Source organism: Echeneis naucrates, chromosome 17 (genome assembly GCF_900963305.1).
Source record: "Echeneis naucrates chromosome 17, fEcheNa1.1, whole genome shotgun sequence".
NCBI lineage: Eukaryota > Metazoa > Chordata > Actinopteri > Carangiformes > Echeneidae > Echeneis > Echeneis naucrates.
The window spans coordinates 17142407-17159121 of NC_042527.1; the positions used below are offsets into that span (position 1 = coordinate 17142407).

Below are 16715 nucleotides of genomic sequence, written 5' to 3' on the forward strand. Positions count from 1 at the left end.
AGGGGGGAGGGAGGGGGGAGGCGGGTCCTCAGACAACTTTCCCGGCTGCTGATTTGATGAACGGAGGATTTTCCAGTGTCAGTATCTTTGCAGCCTCCTGTCGGTGCGCAGCGCAGTGGTTGGGTTTGCGCTTTTTTTTTTTTTTTTTCCTCTCCTCCTCATGAGCTCCTTTCACCTTCAGTCTGAGAGGAGCCGGGCTTGAGGGGGGAGCGAGCTGAAGGGCCCCAGTCTGGCTGTGCGATTGGCATCTTTTACAGCTTCACACATGGCGTTGTAGTATAAGCACACTTCTTCTTTTTTTTTTTTTTTTATTTCTTTCCTTTTGTGGACTGTGGAAGGGACCGTTTTTTTTTTTATTATTATTATTATTAGTAGTATTTTTTGAATCACAAAGTCGCCCGGTTTGTGTAGCTGCAGCTGCGGGCGCTCATCATGGAGATGCAAAGGTGGAGCACCAGGTGGAAAACGAAAAGGTGGCTATGGGACTCAACGCTAACCGCTTTGGTTACATTAACTTTACTACAAGCTGCCAGTGTCAGAGCAGGTAAGAAAAGCTCAGTGCCATCCCATCCCGAGGGGCTGCCCCCCCCCCCCCCCCCCCCCCCCATCCCATAGGTGTCAGTGAACTGAAGAGCCCCAGCTGGCAACTTTTATTCCAATTATCGTGAGGTAATTGAACGCACCATTGCGGACCCCTTCCCTGTTTTTATAGTAATATTAATTGGCTCCAGGTCACGTGACTGCAAACTTGCCTGTAACTTTTTTGAGTAGCTTTCGTTGTTGCCCCAGTTGTGTTTACATTTTTGTTGGGAAACTTCAAACTTTACAATTCGCCTAAAGATTTGCAATGTGTCCAAATTTACCAATGATTTATTGTAATATAAAATACATATTTATTATTTTTGGCCGACTGACTCAGATTCCCCTGGGTAGGTGAGGTCTGTCCTCCAGGAGAGAGAGGCTTTGTGGTGGTGAAAAAAATTATGAAATGAAGCGGCTGGTTAAAATGACTGTGTGGTTTTCACCTCACTGGAAACTATCCTTAGTTTGTTTGCATCTCACTTCATCACTTGGCAGTCTTTCTGGAAAGGTGTGATTAGTAGTGGATACTTTTTCTTTTCCTTTTTTTAACCACATGCCAGTGGAGTAAGAGCCCAATAATGCATTCATATTTACAAAAGCCATTAAAATTGGAACAAGATATTTCTTATTTGGCCTGAGAAGCTGCGAATTGTCTTTGTGACAGTCCATACAGACTCACAGTGTAATGGACATTTATATATATACAGACATATACACTTAATACTGTGGAATTCTGGGACTGAAATTCATATTGCGGCCTGAAGGATGACCATCTTTCCACATTATCTGGGCTCCCACGGGGTCCAAGAAGAGGCGTTGATGGAAAGAAGAAAAAAACCAAAAATCTGGAGTATTTTTTTCTACTTTCAAAGACATATGTGGGTCACATTAACTTTTATTTTTTCCTTTGACTGTGAAGGCACAGATGGATCCATACTGTGCTGTGGCTTCATTCAGGATAAATGTGTGTGTGTCAAAAGTTGGGTGTCTGTTATGATGCCTGCAACTTGGTTAAATTTGCGGTTTTGACGTCAGTTTATTGTTCAGCCCTCTGAATACTTAGAGCCACAGCTGTAATAGAAATGGCTTTTTTTTAAATGGCTTTATAAAAATCTTAATCCAAAACTGAAAAAGAATAGTTGGCTATTAGTGTCAAGTATTATATCCTGTGTAGACATTAACTATATTGATGTCCAACCCCATTTTGAACCATCATCATCCATTGATGAAAGTCCTCTGATGCTTTAGAAGAAATGCTGCAGCTGAGGACAAACTGCAAAGAGCTCCCCTTGAGTCAAAAGCTCATTAAAGCAAATACCATAGTGGTATGACTTGCCCACCGCCCATCTTACTTCACGCTGAGTGATACTTAAACAAACCATAATTGCATGATGTGCTAGCAAACATTTACAGGCTTTCCAGTGTATTTTAATTGGTGCCTATGCTGCCAACTCTCAGTAGATGGCAGTGACACGGAAAAGACCGACAAGACATCCCAAGATGCTGCTGCAAGACCGCAGAGCCGCAGAGGCATTAAGTCAGACTGTCACGGATTTAAAAGTTAATCACAAATCTAAACTGCGACATTAAGCTGTACGGCTCTGATGACTTATGAGATGGGGGAGACCTGGAAATTTAGCCCATGCAGGTGAAAATGGTATTTAAATGTGCGAGGGTCTGCCGGTGAGATTGCTTTAATGATTTTAACAGAGGCTTTCTCGTGTCACCACATGCCTCACCGCCTCGGGGGAAATCACTCTCCTTTGTCATGCTAGTAGCTTGTTAACATGGCAGATAGTATATCACAAGCCCCCAACAGCAGTCAGCAAGCTGTGTCATTAAAAATAAGAGAGGATGATGAATTACCCCTCAGACAAGACAGCGTCTGAGACGGCGCTGGTACCTTTCAGAGAGCTGTTCTCTCTCTTGTGGTTTTTATCCTTATGATTAAAATGAGTTTTGGTTGGAAAGATGGGAGTCAGGATGTGTTGAGTATATAGTACGCTGGCTCAAACTCCAGCTATTATAACTCCCTGCCTAGTCATTTGGGGTCTTTAATGGTTTGGGGATATTGCCTGTATTTTCGGGGCTTCTGTGAAGCGATGGCTGTGGAAGGAGTGGGGCCGAAGAGTTAGAGTGATGTGTGTGTGTGTCTGATGGTGGCGGGGGCGGGGGTGGGGGTGGGGGTCGGTCCAGGCCAATTCAGCACATCTGGAATATATGAGGCCTTGAGGTATGCAGTAATGCAGAAAGGCATTCTCAAACTCACAAAGAGACCTTTAGTCCAAGTTTTTTCTTTCTCTCTTTTTTTTTTTCAGAAACCAGTAGCTCTGTACTTGGGACAATATTCAGAAGAGGCACAGACTATTTTCCCTTTTATGAGGCATTCGGTGTAAGGTTTAAAACTTGGCATATGGCACTTCACATTTGTGTTTTATTCTGTCTTTCAGTCAGTCTGGAAGTCTTCAGGACAATTTTCTCAGTGTCAGTCAAAGCTTTTTTTTTTTAAATCCTTATCCCTCCCTCAATTAATAGAGGTTACTGTAGGAGTGAATTTAACAGAAATCAAAATAAAAAGACACTCAACTCTTGCTTGAGCTCTCTGTCATTCAGCTTGCTTGACGTTTGGGCCCTCAGCAGTTGAAATGGATTAACTGTGGCATCGGATGACTTTGAAAACTCGAGACAAAAGCCTTTACTATGTGCTTAAATCAAGTGAGTTTGATCCACCACTCAAGATGTTATTTCGCTCCTCAGAGGAGAAGTAGCTACAGGGAGGGGGCCTTCTTAGTTTAGTCTCATGTATGTTTTAGTTGGGGGGGGGGGGGGTGTAGTGCCAGTACCATAATGGGTTCAGCATGTGGACTTATAGCTCCACCCCTCAGACCCCCTCCTGGTCACGAAAAGTCAACAGGAACCGCACAATCAGCACTTCATGGCTTCACGTGCTGCACGACGTACAGAAATGGAAAATGCTAGCAGTCGCTTATTTTCTATCATAAAATTATTTTATATTGAATTAAAAATGCTTAGAGAAGTGCAGCTTTGTGGGAGTTATAGGAACATATGGTTCTTCCATTTATGTGCTAAGGGTTTTGTAACACACTATTTCTTTCCATCAGATTCCCCCAAGTTCTTTCTCACCACCGGTTCCTTATTTTCTGTCTCTGGGTCGTGTTTTTCTGCCGAGTCATACTGTTTAATTGAGTATTATAAGGCTGATAAAGAGATTTCCTGTGAAGCAGACTTCAAGAGCTTCTGTCTGATCCCTTGGAATAGTTTTTCCCACAATGCTTTCTTGCCGGTATCAAACGCATGAATCCACATTTTTTTTTTTTTTTATTCCAAGGGAGATTTTAACATTAAGCCCGTTATCAGCCAATTCTGAGAGCCCTTATCATCCCTGTGGGACTTTAAACTGACCGTTCAGACGTTGTTTATCATTCCTGGGCCTTTCAAAGGGACACATCCCACCTCTTGAATTACTGTAAAGTCAGTTGAGTAATTCAATGTCTGTACACGGCTGTGCCGGTTGCTGTGGGCGTTTTTTTTTTTTTTTTTTTTTTTTTTTTTTTGCTTTTATTTTTCACAATAAAACAAATAGCTTTTACTACTTTGGGTTGCACTGTGTTGCATTTGGAGTGCAAATATTAACCGTTAGCCATTTTGTTTTCTTTGCTCTGGACCTCTGCGCATTTGTTGTCTTTTTATATTCCCATTTCAGTTCAGTAGGAGAGTTTCTTGCCACTTTGTACGGGGTGTATTATAACAAAGAATTTTGTCTCCAGAGTATTAGAACATGGGGCAATGCCACTGAGTTACGAATGAAAAGTAGAATTCCTGAGTAATAATATGAATCCTTGCTCATGTTACCACGCTCGGTGGTTTTGTTGCCTTTGCCTTATTTGGTTTGGTATGACCAGTATGTAATGGAGGCTAACGTTAGCCGGTGTTTTATAACAAGTTATAAATGTAACTTTATATTCATTTAAACTTTAAATATGTATCTGCTGCTGTCCATCTTAGATAATTAGCTCATTTTGTGTCCACATGTAATTTCTTTCACAGTGTTATTTCTATATTTGAGCAGCTACCATTGTCCCGTAATTGTAAGTTTCGCACTTGGTGGCTAGTCCTCAGCTGAGATTACATACCTGCTTTAAAGCGCAGGGTTTGGAATACCTAAAGACTGCTTTTAAACCTTACAACTGGAAATTTAAGTGTACAAATGCAAACTAGGTTTGAGGTGTTGTAAGGCTGTGTTAGAATATTTTAATTGTGAAAATCAAACGGTGAGCAGTTTACCCTGTATCGGAAGAAGCAACAAGGAAATGCACTCTTTGGCCCCCGTTTCCTTCCCTTGTGCCATATAAGCCATTGGATATGCCTGGACAGGACCCAGTGAGCTGTCACATTGATGTGTACTGTCAAAAAGAAATCCATCCAATCCATGTTTATCATTCGGAGTGTGAACGAGCACAATGAATATGTTCCTCCAGCTGACAGTTGAGTCATTTTTTAAAAACCACATTGTCACATTCACTCACCAAAAGCCAGAATCAATTTATTCAAGCCTCCACTTTTGTCATGAACAATTCTGCATTCTGTCCATTTACCGTTGTATCCATTGCGGCACCTATGATGATGTTGAATTAACAGCGCAAACTCATTGTTAAAAAAGCAAATGCAGCCTGAGGCATGAGAGGCTGGCATGCTGTAAATCACAAGATGTTATCCTCTCTCTATACTGGCTTTAAATCACACATTGTCAGGCATTTTGAATTCCCCAAAATCACACTACAACTGCTCAAGTGCCTCAGGCATTGAGGGAGATAGGGGTTGGCAAGCAGAAGTGGTTACAGGAGGTTGGTGAAAGGCAGCAACGGGGTAAAGGGCAAAACTCTAAAGGATGATGACAGATTCTGACAATGGCTGGGGAGAGACCACGTGAGATGGAGTGTTTATTACTACACCACACTGTAGTTTCACCCCTGAATTACAGGCCCATTCATAGAAAAGTGTCCAGTAGTGTTAAGAAGCCTGTAAAGCGTCCCCCCCTCTGTGTTCTCCTTATTCCAAAGACCCAGTGATCAGGGGCAATGAGTTTTATCATCCCATAGATGCTGTAGCTTTTGGCTGTGTGTGAGTGTGGTGGTGGGGGGGGGGCTCCAATCATGCATGTTCAATGCTTCCATGGACATTTTTACCGTTCCTCTGCCAAGGTAGCTCATAAATGAACAACTGGTGGAACTGACAGATTTGGCCAGCAGGCCCCGAACAGACAAGGGCTGTAATGGGCGTAAATGTTGACTTGTAGTAAAATGCCAGGCCCTATTAGTTTCTGTGTTAACTGTTACAATATGTTTACAGCGTACTGTGATATTACAGCTTTTACAGCAGGTAAATTCATCATGGTTAGTTTGAAAAACTTTGCCTTCCATAAACTCATTGTTCACCTTCATTTAGTTTCATTAATTTATATTTGCAGCATTGATTACTTTTATTTATTTTATATTAAAGCAACATTCACATGATGCATTCCTGCCAAAAGATGGATTTACCTCTTTGTGTAAGAAATGACTACAGACTTTAATCATCTGATTTCTGATTAATGAAATCATTTTTCTAACTTGTACAACTTTATTTGAATGCAACAAACGGGAGTCTCTCCAAACAATCTGCTCTTGTAAAATACACCAAATAAAAACCCTTCCCAAATAGTTTGGTGCTTTGCAAATGTAACGAAGTTTTGCAGAATGATTTGTTAATTTAATCAATTCTTTCACTCCGCCTCTGCAGCTGAGCCAGTGGATGTACTGAAGGTGCTAGACTTCCAGAGCTCTCCCGAAGGAGTACGCAAAACAACAGGCTTCTGCACAGCCCGGAGAGGATCCAAACCCGATGTAGCTTACAGAGTCGGAAAACAGGCTCAGATCAGTGCTCCAACCAAACAACTCTTTCCAGGTAACACCTCACCTCCCAGTTTACTGGCATTTACAGAGATGCTGTCACTCCACACGGTTTACCTCATAAGACCCTGCATCCTCATATGAGGACACTACATTTTGGGTTCTCTTTGCCATTATACTTAATTTGGCTCAGCTTAGACCTGTGTGCCTTATTCGTGGACACTTGGGTCTATCATCCTGTGGCTGCCAAAGCACATTACAGTGATGCACAAGGGTTAGGGCATGCACAATTTTCAACAGGGTCATTTTCTGCACTGTTCAGGAGATAGTTAGCTTTTTTATTTTATGGCCTCTGTCAGGGTTTTGAAATAAGATGGCTTATTATAAGCACTTTTATCTAACATCTGAATTCCATTTGAGCACATTTTTTGGGAAATTAAAGGATCTCAGAGATGGGCATGTCAGTGTACTTTGTGGGGTTATGAATATGTTTTTGTTTAAAACCTTGCTGGTGCAGCTTTTACACAGGAACACTGACTTAATCTCACAATAAAAAGTCACCCTGTTTTTAAACAAGCTTACAGCTGCTCGAATCAACTCTGAGGTGTATGCGAAATGCTAATGTTGGCATGCGACATGCTCACGTTGCACAGATATATTATTTATCATCTTCTTAATCTCAGTTTAGCATGCTATGATAATTAGTGCAGCAGATTTTAAGAGGAATGTAAGAAGTTTTGTGTGTTGGGTCATAAACCCATTTTGACCCAGAGGTGTTGCTGCATCAAACGTGAAAAGATCACAAAATTTAGATCAATGCATCCGAAGAGGAATATAAATGTCTGTACAAAATTGTATGTAGTGGTTATGATATCTGACTCGAGGCCAAAGTGGTGAATTCAGTGCCTCAAAATCATGGCACTGACATGGTTAAAACTTCAAGTAAATCATTGTTTGGATGAAGCATCGCTGGCACATTTGTTTTCCCGTCTTGTAGACCGAACTGAATAAATAAATAAATAAATCTGCAATGTCTTAAATGAAACCTTCCCTCAAAGCACCTGTCCTTTGTACAATGCAGTGCAGACGTTCAGCAGTAATTTTCTAGAAGACACCCATGTCTACAATAGTGTTTCTGTCAGCTCCAAGAGCCCAAAGGGGATGAGGACCGCTTGGCACGCAGTGTCTGAACTCTCACGTAAACATATGACTCAAGTAAGAGGCGCAACAGCAGATTTTTATTTGATAATTTGGGGAAGGACTACAATTTATTATTAAAAAGAGATGTTTTGCAGAGCGATCTTGTCAAGAGAGTGTTTTACCTCAAGTTTCATGGCTGCTAGCCTCCAATCTGCCGTCTTTGGCTGATAGCTGTATCGAGCAGTGCTTTCATACTTAGCAGTGACTCAAAATCTGAAATCTCAGAATCTGAATCCTTATTTATTTTACCAGGCAAGAGCGCACTCGGAGAAACAAAAAAGCTATTTGACCACATAACCACTTTGTTTGCTACTTTCTGACCCTCTTTGCTACTCATCAGCCAATGCAAAGTTATATAATGAACCTCTGTCTCTACTGGCGGGTGTAGAAAAGCAGTGAGCCGCAGACCAATTCAAATTTTCTATTTGCTAGTTTCCAGTCTTGCCAGTTCCCTTTTTTCTCTCTTTTTTGTTTTTTAAATGTAATTATGAAAATTATTGTATTTAAGTACATCATAATAATTGTACTCACATTCATTGTTAGTTGTTAGTTCCTTATTTCTGAGGAAAAATGTCAAAAGAGCTCTCATGTTGTTTTGCTCACTTGATACTGATTTGGCAAGAAAGTTGTTTAGAAATGTATTATAAACAGAGCGTTGTTAAATAAAGTGTCCCAGTCCACTGAATGTGTTGGTCTTTTTGAATATGGCCTAATTTCAAAGAACTACAAGCAATACAAATTGGCCTGTGCGATTTTTGGCTTAAGCACTTTAAGCACTTTGAATCAGAGAAATTCTGAAGAATATAATTAAACTTGAGAAGCGAGGCGTTGTTGGTGCCATGGAGGCAGAGTTTCCCCAGAATGAGTCGACTTTTATTTGATCAGGATTAGTTTGCTTTTTTGTTTTCTCTTTTCATTCAACCAAAGTATTAGGGCGTTTTAAAAAAACATGATATTTGTTTGAGTTGTTGTCTTTACAGCTCTCGTAAAATTAATGAGGCTACATCACCACTGTTGAGTCTTTTTTAGGGAGTGCCAAGGTCTCTCTCAGCTTCCTTAATAAACACAGCTCTAGGTCAAGCTGTCTAGACGTTTGTGTTTAATGTGAGGACAGAAAGTTAGAGAGCTCATAAACGTGCCGTCAATCAATTTAGTCGTTACATTACAATTGCCCTCCTAATGACAGCAGTAGATTGATTTATAAACGGCAGGGCACAAGGTGAAATGGAGTCTGCATAAATATGGAGTACACTATATTAGAATTGGCTACTATATATTTGATACAGACTATTAAAAACGGTGGAAAATGCTATGTTTAAACTTTAGCTTAGCACAAAGTTAGAGCATGGTGTTGTTTAAAGGTAACAAACTTTTTCTACCAGCAGGACTATAACAGTCAGACCACTGTTCCTCCAACTTAAAGGAGGAACGCGAGGCAACCTTAGTCAGACGTTCCCACGTGTGTGATTCAGGGCCACAGTGTAAAACCTCGAAACGTCTTCAGCTCCATACGGTGTCTGTTAGCTGCTGCCCACGTACCAACCCAGCTCCCCGCTGCTTGTTCCATCTTCAGGGGGAGTCTTCCCAGAGGATTTCTCCATCCTGTTTACCGTCAAGCCCAAGGCTGGACTCCAGTCCTTCCTGCTGTCCGTGTACAACAAGCAAGGCATCCAGCAGCTTGGCGTGGAGGTGGGCCGTGCCCCCGTCTTCCTGTACGAGGACCAGCATGGCAAGCCCGCCCCAGAGGAGTACCCCTTGTTCCGCTCTGTCAACCTCGCTGATGGCAAGTAAGTGGCCGAGCGGATCCCGAGATGGTTTGGACATGTTGGAAGTCGGGTGTGAGTGGCAGATTTTTGTGTATTGATTTTTGGTGATGAATTTTAAAATCCCAACTCTGTTGTGACCCCCGTGGAACGGACCACAAAAAGAAAGCAGTATATTATATTAGTGAGTAGTATTGTGACTAATCTTGATAGCCGTATTCGACGAGAAAAAAAAACAGCTTAACGCATTTTCTCAAGATTTCAGACCATACTTAACTCTTCAAGCCTGGTAAACTGACACACAACCCTGAGGATTTATTATCAGCATCTGTTTGTTGGGTTATTAATGCCATATGAAACAAGCCAGACAGTCAAGGAAAATAAATTGACGACAGCAATTTGATGACAGCCTTTTCTTTTCCAGATTATTTACAGCAGTGGTGTACTGATACACAGTAAAAGGCAGGCTCCTCATAAATTTCTGTCTGATGATGTTGAGGGAATAGTAATTAAAAACCGCCCTCAGATAATTTTCACAAATGTGAAACAGTAATGTTGTGAAATGATTCCATATGGGGATGTTTGTCTCTCATAAATTAAACCAGGGAAAACAGTACAGTCATTACATTCAATTACAATCTTGCAAGATGTGTAGCGATAGTGCGCCTTGACACGTTGGACTTCAGGTTCAAGTTTACTGTCACAGGACTGTCTTAGGAACCCTGCTCTTGAATATATTATATATTCATAGGCATTCCCTGATTCTCTCTATCATTTAAATTCAACAGAATTTCTCTGCATACTCAAATGTATGGAACCTGTAGATAATCAAACTTGCTTGCTTGCCTCTCAGAGCCATATGGAGAAACTGGTACGGCTCTGCTCTATTTGAAGCTACAGCCAGCAGCTGGTTAGCTTAGCATTTGATAAAGACTTGAGCCAGCTGGCTTGGCTCTCAAAGTGGTAAAAAGCAAAAAGAAAATATGTCTGCCAACACCCTCAAGTTCAAAATTAACACGTCACGTCTAATTTGTTCTACTGGTTCAAAAAGTTTCATGTAGAAATGGCAGTTTGTGGTTTTTCAGTTTTCACTTTCTTGACAAACACACTAACTGCTGAAAGCATTTTTCATGAGATAGATTGTATTGATTATATTGATTGATTTTAGCCTTTAGCTTGAGAACAACTTTTTCCTCTTCATTTCTATCTTGTCCGTCGGTCTCCAAAGCTTTCAGAAGTCTCAGCTGCTCAGCTAAACTAAAACAATCCGTCTCTGGTGCAACACTTGGATTATATTTCTGACTTCCTACTGTATGTTGCTCCTGTGCTGCCCAGATGGCATCGCGTAGCTATCAGCGTGGAGGAGAAGAGCGTCACCATCATTGTGGACTGTAAGAAGAAGTTGACCAGGCCGCTCGGCAGGAGCGACCGGGCCGTCATCAACACAGAGGGCATTACTGTCTTTGGCACCCGGATCCTCGATGAGGAGGTCTTTGTGGTAAGACGGCTGTATTTAGTCCTTACACTTGCCTGGATTAACTTTTTTTTTTTTTTTTAACCCCATTTTTATCTAAAAAATAATGTACGTTTGCTGTAATACTTCCCCCAAATGTATCAGTGGAGACGGCTTCAATATGTTCAATACGTTGATATACTGACAGTGCCAATGTAAGTTTTACATCTTAATTTTTGCATATTTTCTTAATGTTAAAATGGCTTCAAGATATCTCCATCATTTACACAGGCGTGTCTTCCGCAAATAGCAGGCAGGCATTCACTACTAGACTGAAGTGATTATGTTCTGAGGGAGATTGGACAGCATACCTAGATGTGGGAGACTGCACCGCTCTGGTTAAGCAGGGGTGTAATTGAAAACATATTGTGTATCTAACTTTCAATGAATCTCATTTACCATTGTGGAAAAAGACAATTCTAGTGTCTAATGCTTCAAATTGATACGCTCTAAGGCCGACATTTTATTTGTCTTTCATTAACTTGTGCGTACAGTTAATGGTGAATTTTATTGGCCAGAACAACAACATTGGTTTTGTGTACTTGGCAGGAGCTGTGGGCAGTGTCGGTGGAAAGGCTACTTGCACAGTGCTTTTTTTTTTTTTTCTTCTTCATTCTCCTCCTCCTCCCTCAGCACTGGTTGGATTTGATTGAATAATTGACTTAATGAAAAAAAGAGAGACCCCCAAAATCTTCGGACACTGTTTTATTTAAGATGCATGAATTTCACTACTGTTTGCAAGCTCTTTTTTTCCTTCTTCTCCTGTACTGACACAGAATAAGGCCTGAGGTAGCGATTATCAACCACAGGCTGGCAGGTTTAGCCCAGGTAGCTTTGAGCTGAGTGGAAAATGTGAGCTGAATGTGAGCTCAGAAGACAATAGTGTCTCTTTGATGTCTGCATGTGGAATGCCTGCTAAGTAGAACAGGCTGCAAAATGTTTGCCTGCAGGTCAGAGATGACTTTCCACAGCGGAGCCACTTGGGTGCTGCTCTTCTTCACTGATTGAAGTTTTAAGTAACCAGATCATGTCTCTTGATTATAGAGGTTAAACCTGTGTATAATCAGATGCCGTGATTAGACAAGCTTATATTCACGTTCTATTTTAGTACATTGATATTTACTAACTGCATAACTAAAGCACAATGGGCACAATGTGAGCAAATTATTTTTATAGCAGCACGAACAGGAAGGAATCACAGTTAAAGCCACAGTGGTTAAAGTGTAGATTGTAATTAAGGTAATTAAGAGCTGAGGGGAAAGGATACAAGTAGCACATTCATGAAGCCTTTTCTATTTTTAATGCTGATTTGAGACCAGCCATTTGACTTTTTGGGAGGGCACTTTGTTTGAAGGTATATTACATTAAATGGTGTTGAATTGTGGAGTAATTTGTTTTGTTCTTTTCTTAACAACCTGGAGAAGAGAAAATGATTCTGTCTTGTTCCAAGACTCGAGGCTTTTTGCACATTGCAAGGTGGTTTTAATCACCATATTACACCATAATAATGCTGCAATGCTGTGGCGACTCAGATCTTAAGATGTAATTATTTCCATTCAGGTTTAATAATCTTTGAATTGGTTCTTGCAAACTGGCTACTTGTGTTTAGTGCTGCTAATGGAGGAAAACTATTACTTACTACCAGGGTGTTGGTTAATTACAGAAAAAAAAAGGCTTGTAAAGTAGATGCAGGACATATGTTTAGTGTGAAGTTTGCTTATACTTTGGCATCCATTTCAGAGAGGATATGGAAACTTTCGGGAGTCTGCTAGCTGGCTCTTCCTTATAAATCCAGCGAATTTGAAACATCTCTGCTAACAGGTCTTTGAGTCCGATTCATCCAAGGTCCAATTACCTTTAAAATTTGTATTTATGTCTAACTCTTACAGAGATACATCGAAGCTTTGGCTTGGATATAAAAATGTGAACTCAATTTATGTGCAATGGTGTATAGCAGAATGTCTTAACAATTGCTCAACTCAAAGAACAGAAGAAAGGAACGTTGGAGGAAGTTTAAGTCGTTGTTTTGGTTTTCTTGTCTGTGTATAGATTAAATAAATAAAATACATCATATTCCTTTGTGAACTTCTTGGGCGTGACCAGGTTCATTTTTGCACTTTGGAGAGTCAGGCAAGCTGTTTTCCCAAAACGGTTTCCTTAGACTTCCAGCGTGCAAGTTCAGAGTCATCAGAGGATGGACACCTGAAATCTTCATCCAACTCTCAGTTAAAAATTTACCTTTGACTAAAACATTGAACAAGGATGATGTAGAACTATCTCATGAGTTGTAAGCTTACTTGCTAAAGCTGCTTTGAGCTTTGAATACTCGGCTACCTTACTGCAGCAGAGTGCATTAGCAGGTGTCAAAGTTGGAAGCACAGAAAGAGTGAAGGCTAGGGGAAAATATGATCAGTGTGTGCTTAGTCTTGGCTCAGATTTCACAGCTGTTTAAGAGATATGCTCAGTGACTGGGCCTTCACATGCAGCACCCCCCCCCCCTCCTTTTTTTATTTTTCTCCCTTCCTTTTCTTCTTTCTTAATAAAAGCCACAAGACACCGAAGTGAAATCATCTCCCTCTCATTTTTATGCAAATCCAAACTGTAGACTTAAAAGGACGGTCTGTTATTCTCTGTTTGTGTTGCATCTCAGCACGTGTCTTTACATGTGTGTTGTTGTTGTGCGCCCATGAAAGTGTGTGCGTGCGCACGCCTGGGAGGAGGACATAAGGAGCAAGAGGCGAGGATAGTTTGTTTATGTGTCTGTCATTACTACATCGTGGATTGTTCCAAAATGCTGTCCCTCAAGCAGGATGAGTCTTTGGCAGAGCAAGCCGGCGAGGCTCTGATGGGCTCTAGGCCTTACAGTGAATCATTGTTTATGGTTGAGTTGGCAGGAAGGGAAAAACTCAGACTGTTTCTCATCTGCTACAGCCACTTTTCACTCTGCAATACCTGTCACAAAAGGTTTCGGTCAGGGTTGTGTAGCATAAATATAGTAATTAATTCATATTTGAAGGAGTCCATTTGATAGATTCAACATGTGTTTCAATGAGCATAAAGCCACTTTCCTGACTGTGGCGCATTGTTTTTATATCAAATTATACATGTATGTGACCTCCATGTGTCTTCGTGTGCTGCGGTGACCCCCCACCAACTGGTCTCAGCACAGCCACGAAGTAGCAGAGCCGAGGTGGTTCTTTTGTGAGGGGGAGCTGAAGCAAAGGCATGGAGAAAAAGAGAGAGAGAAGTAAAGCAAAGGTGTGCAGACAAGCAAGCAGATGGTTCAAACAGTTCAACAGCTTTTTGAGCTACTGGCAAGCAAAAATGTTTTCATATTCGGAGGGTGCGAGACGTTTGTGTGTGCCCCCAGTGCTTGAAACGAAACTTTATCCCTGCACTGACCACAAAGGCTGCATTTGATAAAATGCTGGAAGAAATCTGGACAGTATTATACATTCTCCCTCTTCTTTGGTTCTTGGTTAATTGTTGTCCTTGTAAAGTTTTGAAATTCCATCTGTCTATTTGTTCTTTTAAGATGTGTTCCCTTCCCAGAATTTAGAAAAGAAGAACATTTTTTTTTTTGTCAGGTTCTGTGCAGAGGTTGGAGATTAAATAAAGAAAATACAGAAAGTTATGGCTTCAAATATTTGGACAGTATACATTTGGACAATGAACATCTCTCCTGCCAAAACATCTGCAGGACTAACGCTTCTGATTTGAGCAGCCGCGGTCTGGCTGATAGTTCAGTGTCGCAGGCAGGTCACGGTGACAGCATTAAAGGTTTCCTTTGAACTTTTTCTTCATCGGAAAGTAGTTGCAATGAAAGATGTTTTCGAGGTGGTCAGCGCGATCGGGACATTGTTTATGAAAAGGTCGGCTGTATTCACACATCGATATTGTCATCACTTCAGAGAATTTCACATGTGGACACTTTCTCCTAAATAGAAGCAAGTCAAAAAATACAACTGAAGCATATAAAAATATGCTTTGTGGTCGTTGTGTCCTTTCTCTTCCTCCAGCCTCTGCCTGTGTACAATTGTGTCTTAGTGGGTCAGACTGCAGATGCTTTGAATATATTTCCAAGTGTGTGTTCTGGGTGGATTAATATCCTCCAGCTGTTCCTACAGGCAAAGTGACCTGCTGTACCTGGACTCAGCCAAGAACATCCCAACCAAACATCCAATTATGCACTTACACGTAATTCCGTGTGCATTTTTAAAACGAAGCATTGTTGGTGTATTATAACAATCATAATCAGACTGACGTCATCTTCATCATCATTTATTTGTCTGCAAGTTAATTGTTTTGCCTATAAAATCCCAGAAAGTAAAATGTCAACAAAAAAATAAAAAATTCCAAGTATAATTTTCCAGAGCCCAATTTGAGGTCTGAAAGTATTTAGTTTTGTCTGACAAACAGTCAGATACTCAGTTTTCAAGGCTATAAAACAAAAGCATATCTGGACATTTAAGATGAATTTTCTTGTCATGTAGATATGACACACGTTCACATCAGACATATGAAATTATCTTCAAGGAAGTGCAGATAGGCCTTAAATTTGCACAATAATATTACTACTTAAAAAAAAAAAACTGGCCGACTTGCCTCCAAGGATTTGTGCTCTTGAGAACATCAGTCAATTAAAGTCATTAGATGCGTTACATGCGAGAAGAACAGCGCTGAAACGAAGTCTCTGGATGGGCTTTTGCCAACTCGAGCAAGACAAGGGCGAATTTCAATGCAGCCTTGCGAGGACTATGATCGAAGTTGTTTCACTTCCAGAAAAATTACGCTTTGTCAAAAAAAAAAAAAAAAAAGCAGCACAGACTTGATTTTACAGAGCCAAACACAGATTATGTCTTTATTTACGGCCCCGTAATTAGTCCAACAAAAGCAGGATGGGGAAAGCCCCAGTGCTTCCTGTCATCACTGATCTCCGGCGGGCCTTATCTGCAACTCATCAAAGTTTTGACCTCATTTGTAAAGTCGGTCACGTGCCTGCTGCTGGTGGATGAGGTACTGCTCACCAGATCGCTCTCCCCTTCACAGTTTCTGAGCGACGTCCAGATGTCGGTATCTGATAGCCTGCTATTAATACAACACCAAAGACTTATTTCATGGTTCAGACTGTAAACTCCACCCAGTGTTTGGTGGCCATCCTTCTGCGGGTTATTTCCCTTAAGTGTGTTGTTTGGATGTCAGATGGGGGATGAAGGATGCTCCTCGCAGCCCAGGATAATCAAGTGGCATTTGAGGAAAAATAGCGGTGTGTTTATTTCTAGGACATTTATGTTACAGTATTTTCTGTCCTTGAGGAAAACGGCATGCATACTTGAATTGGTCTGGCTATGGGTGAAATGTAGTTGGATGAACGATTCCAGCTCCCTTTATTCAGTTTGATCAAACAGTCTCATCATTTTATGTACTTTTTTTTTTTTAAGCTACAGTGTGAGATGAAGGTCAACATGTGTATTTAGGCACACATGCACGTTGGACACAGGCCGTATGAATAGTGGGCCAGACAGATGAGTCCCATTGTGTCTGTGCCGGGTCTGAGTAGAGCCAGGACATCGTCGTAGATCATGACAGGAGTTTTGTGCAGAGGAGGAACGTCGGCAGATGCCAGAGAAATGCTCAGCACAATGCAGACAATAACATCAACAAAAGCACCGAGATGGAGATGCAGTCCAGGAAGACACCGACTGTAAAAGAGGAAGAAAATAACTGCCTGGCTTTATGAGCGGGCTA

At 41.1% G+C, this 16715-nt stretch overlaps 1 protein-coding gene across 2 annotated transcripts in view; it reads left to right on the forward strand.

Moving 5' to 3' along the window:
* Positions 1-281: 281 nt before the first annotated feature.
* col11a1b (collagen, type XI, alpha 1b) overlaps positions 282-16715 on the forward strand; it is a 77241-nt gene continuing 60807 nt past the window's right edge. For both annotated transcript variants that reach the window (XM_029524473.1, XM_029524474.1), the window contains exons 1-4: positions 282-544; positions 6382-6546; positions 9265-9478; positions 10790-10952. In XM_029524473.1, the coding sequence (XP_029380333.1) occupies positions 433-544; positions 6382-6546; positions 9265-9478; positions 10790-10952 (654 nt within the window). In that variant the 5' untranslated portion in view covers positions 282-432. The remainder of the gene's footprint in view (positions 545-6381; positions 6547-9264; positions 9479-10789; positions 10953-16715) is intronic.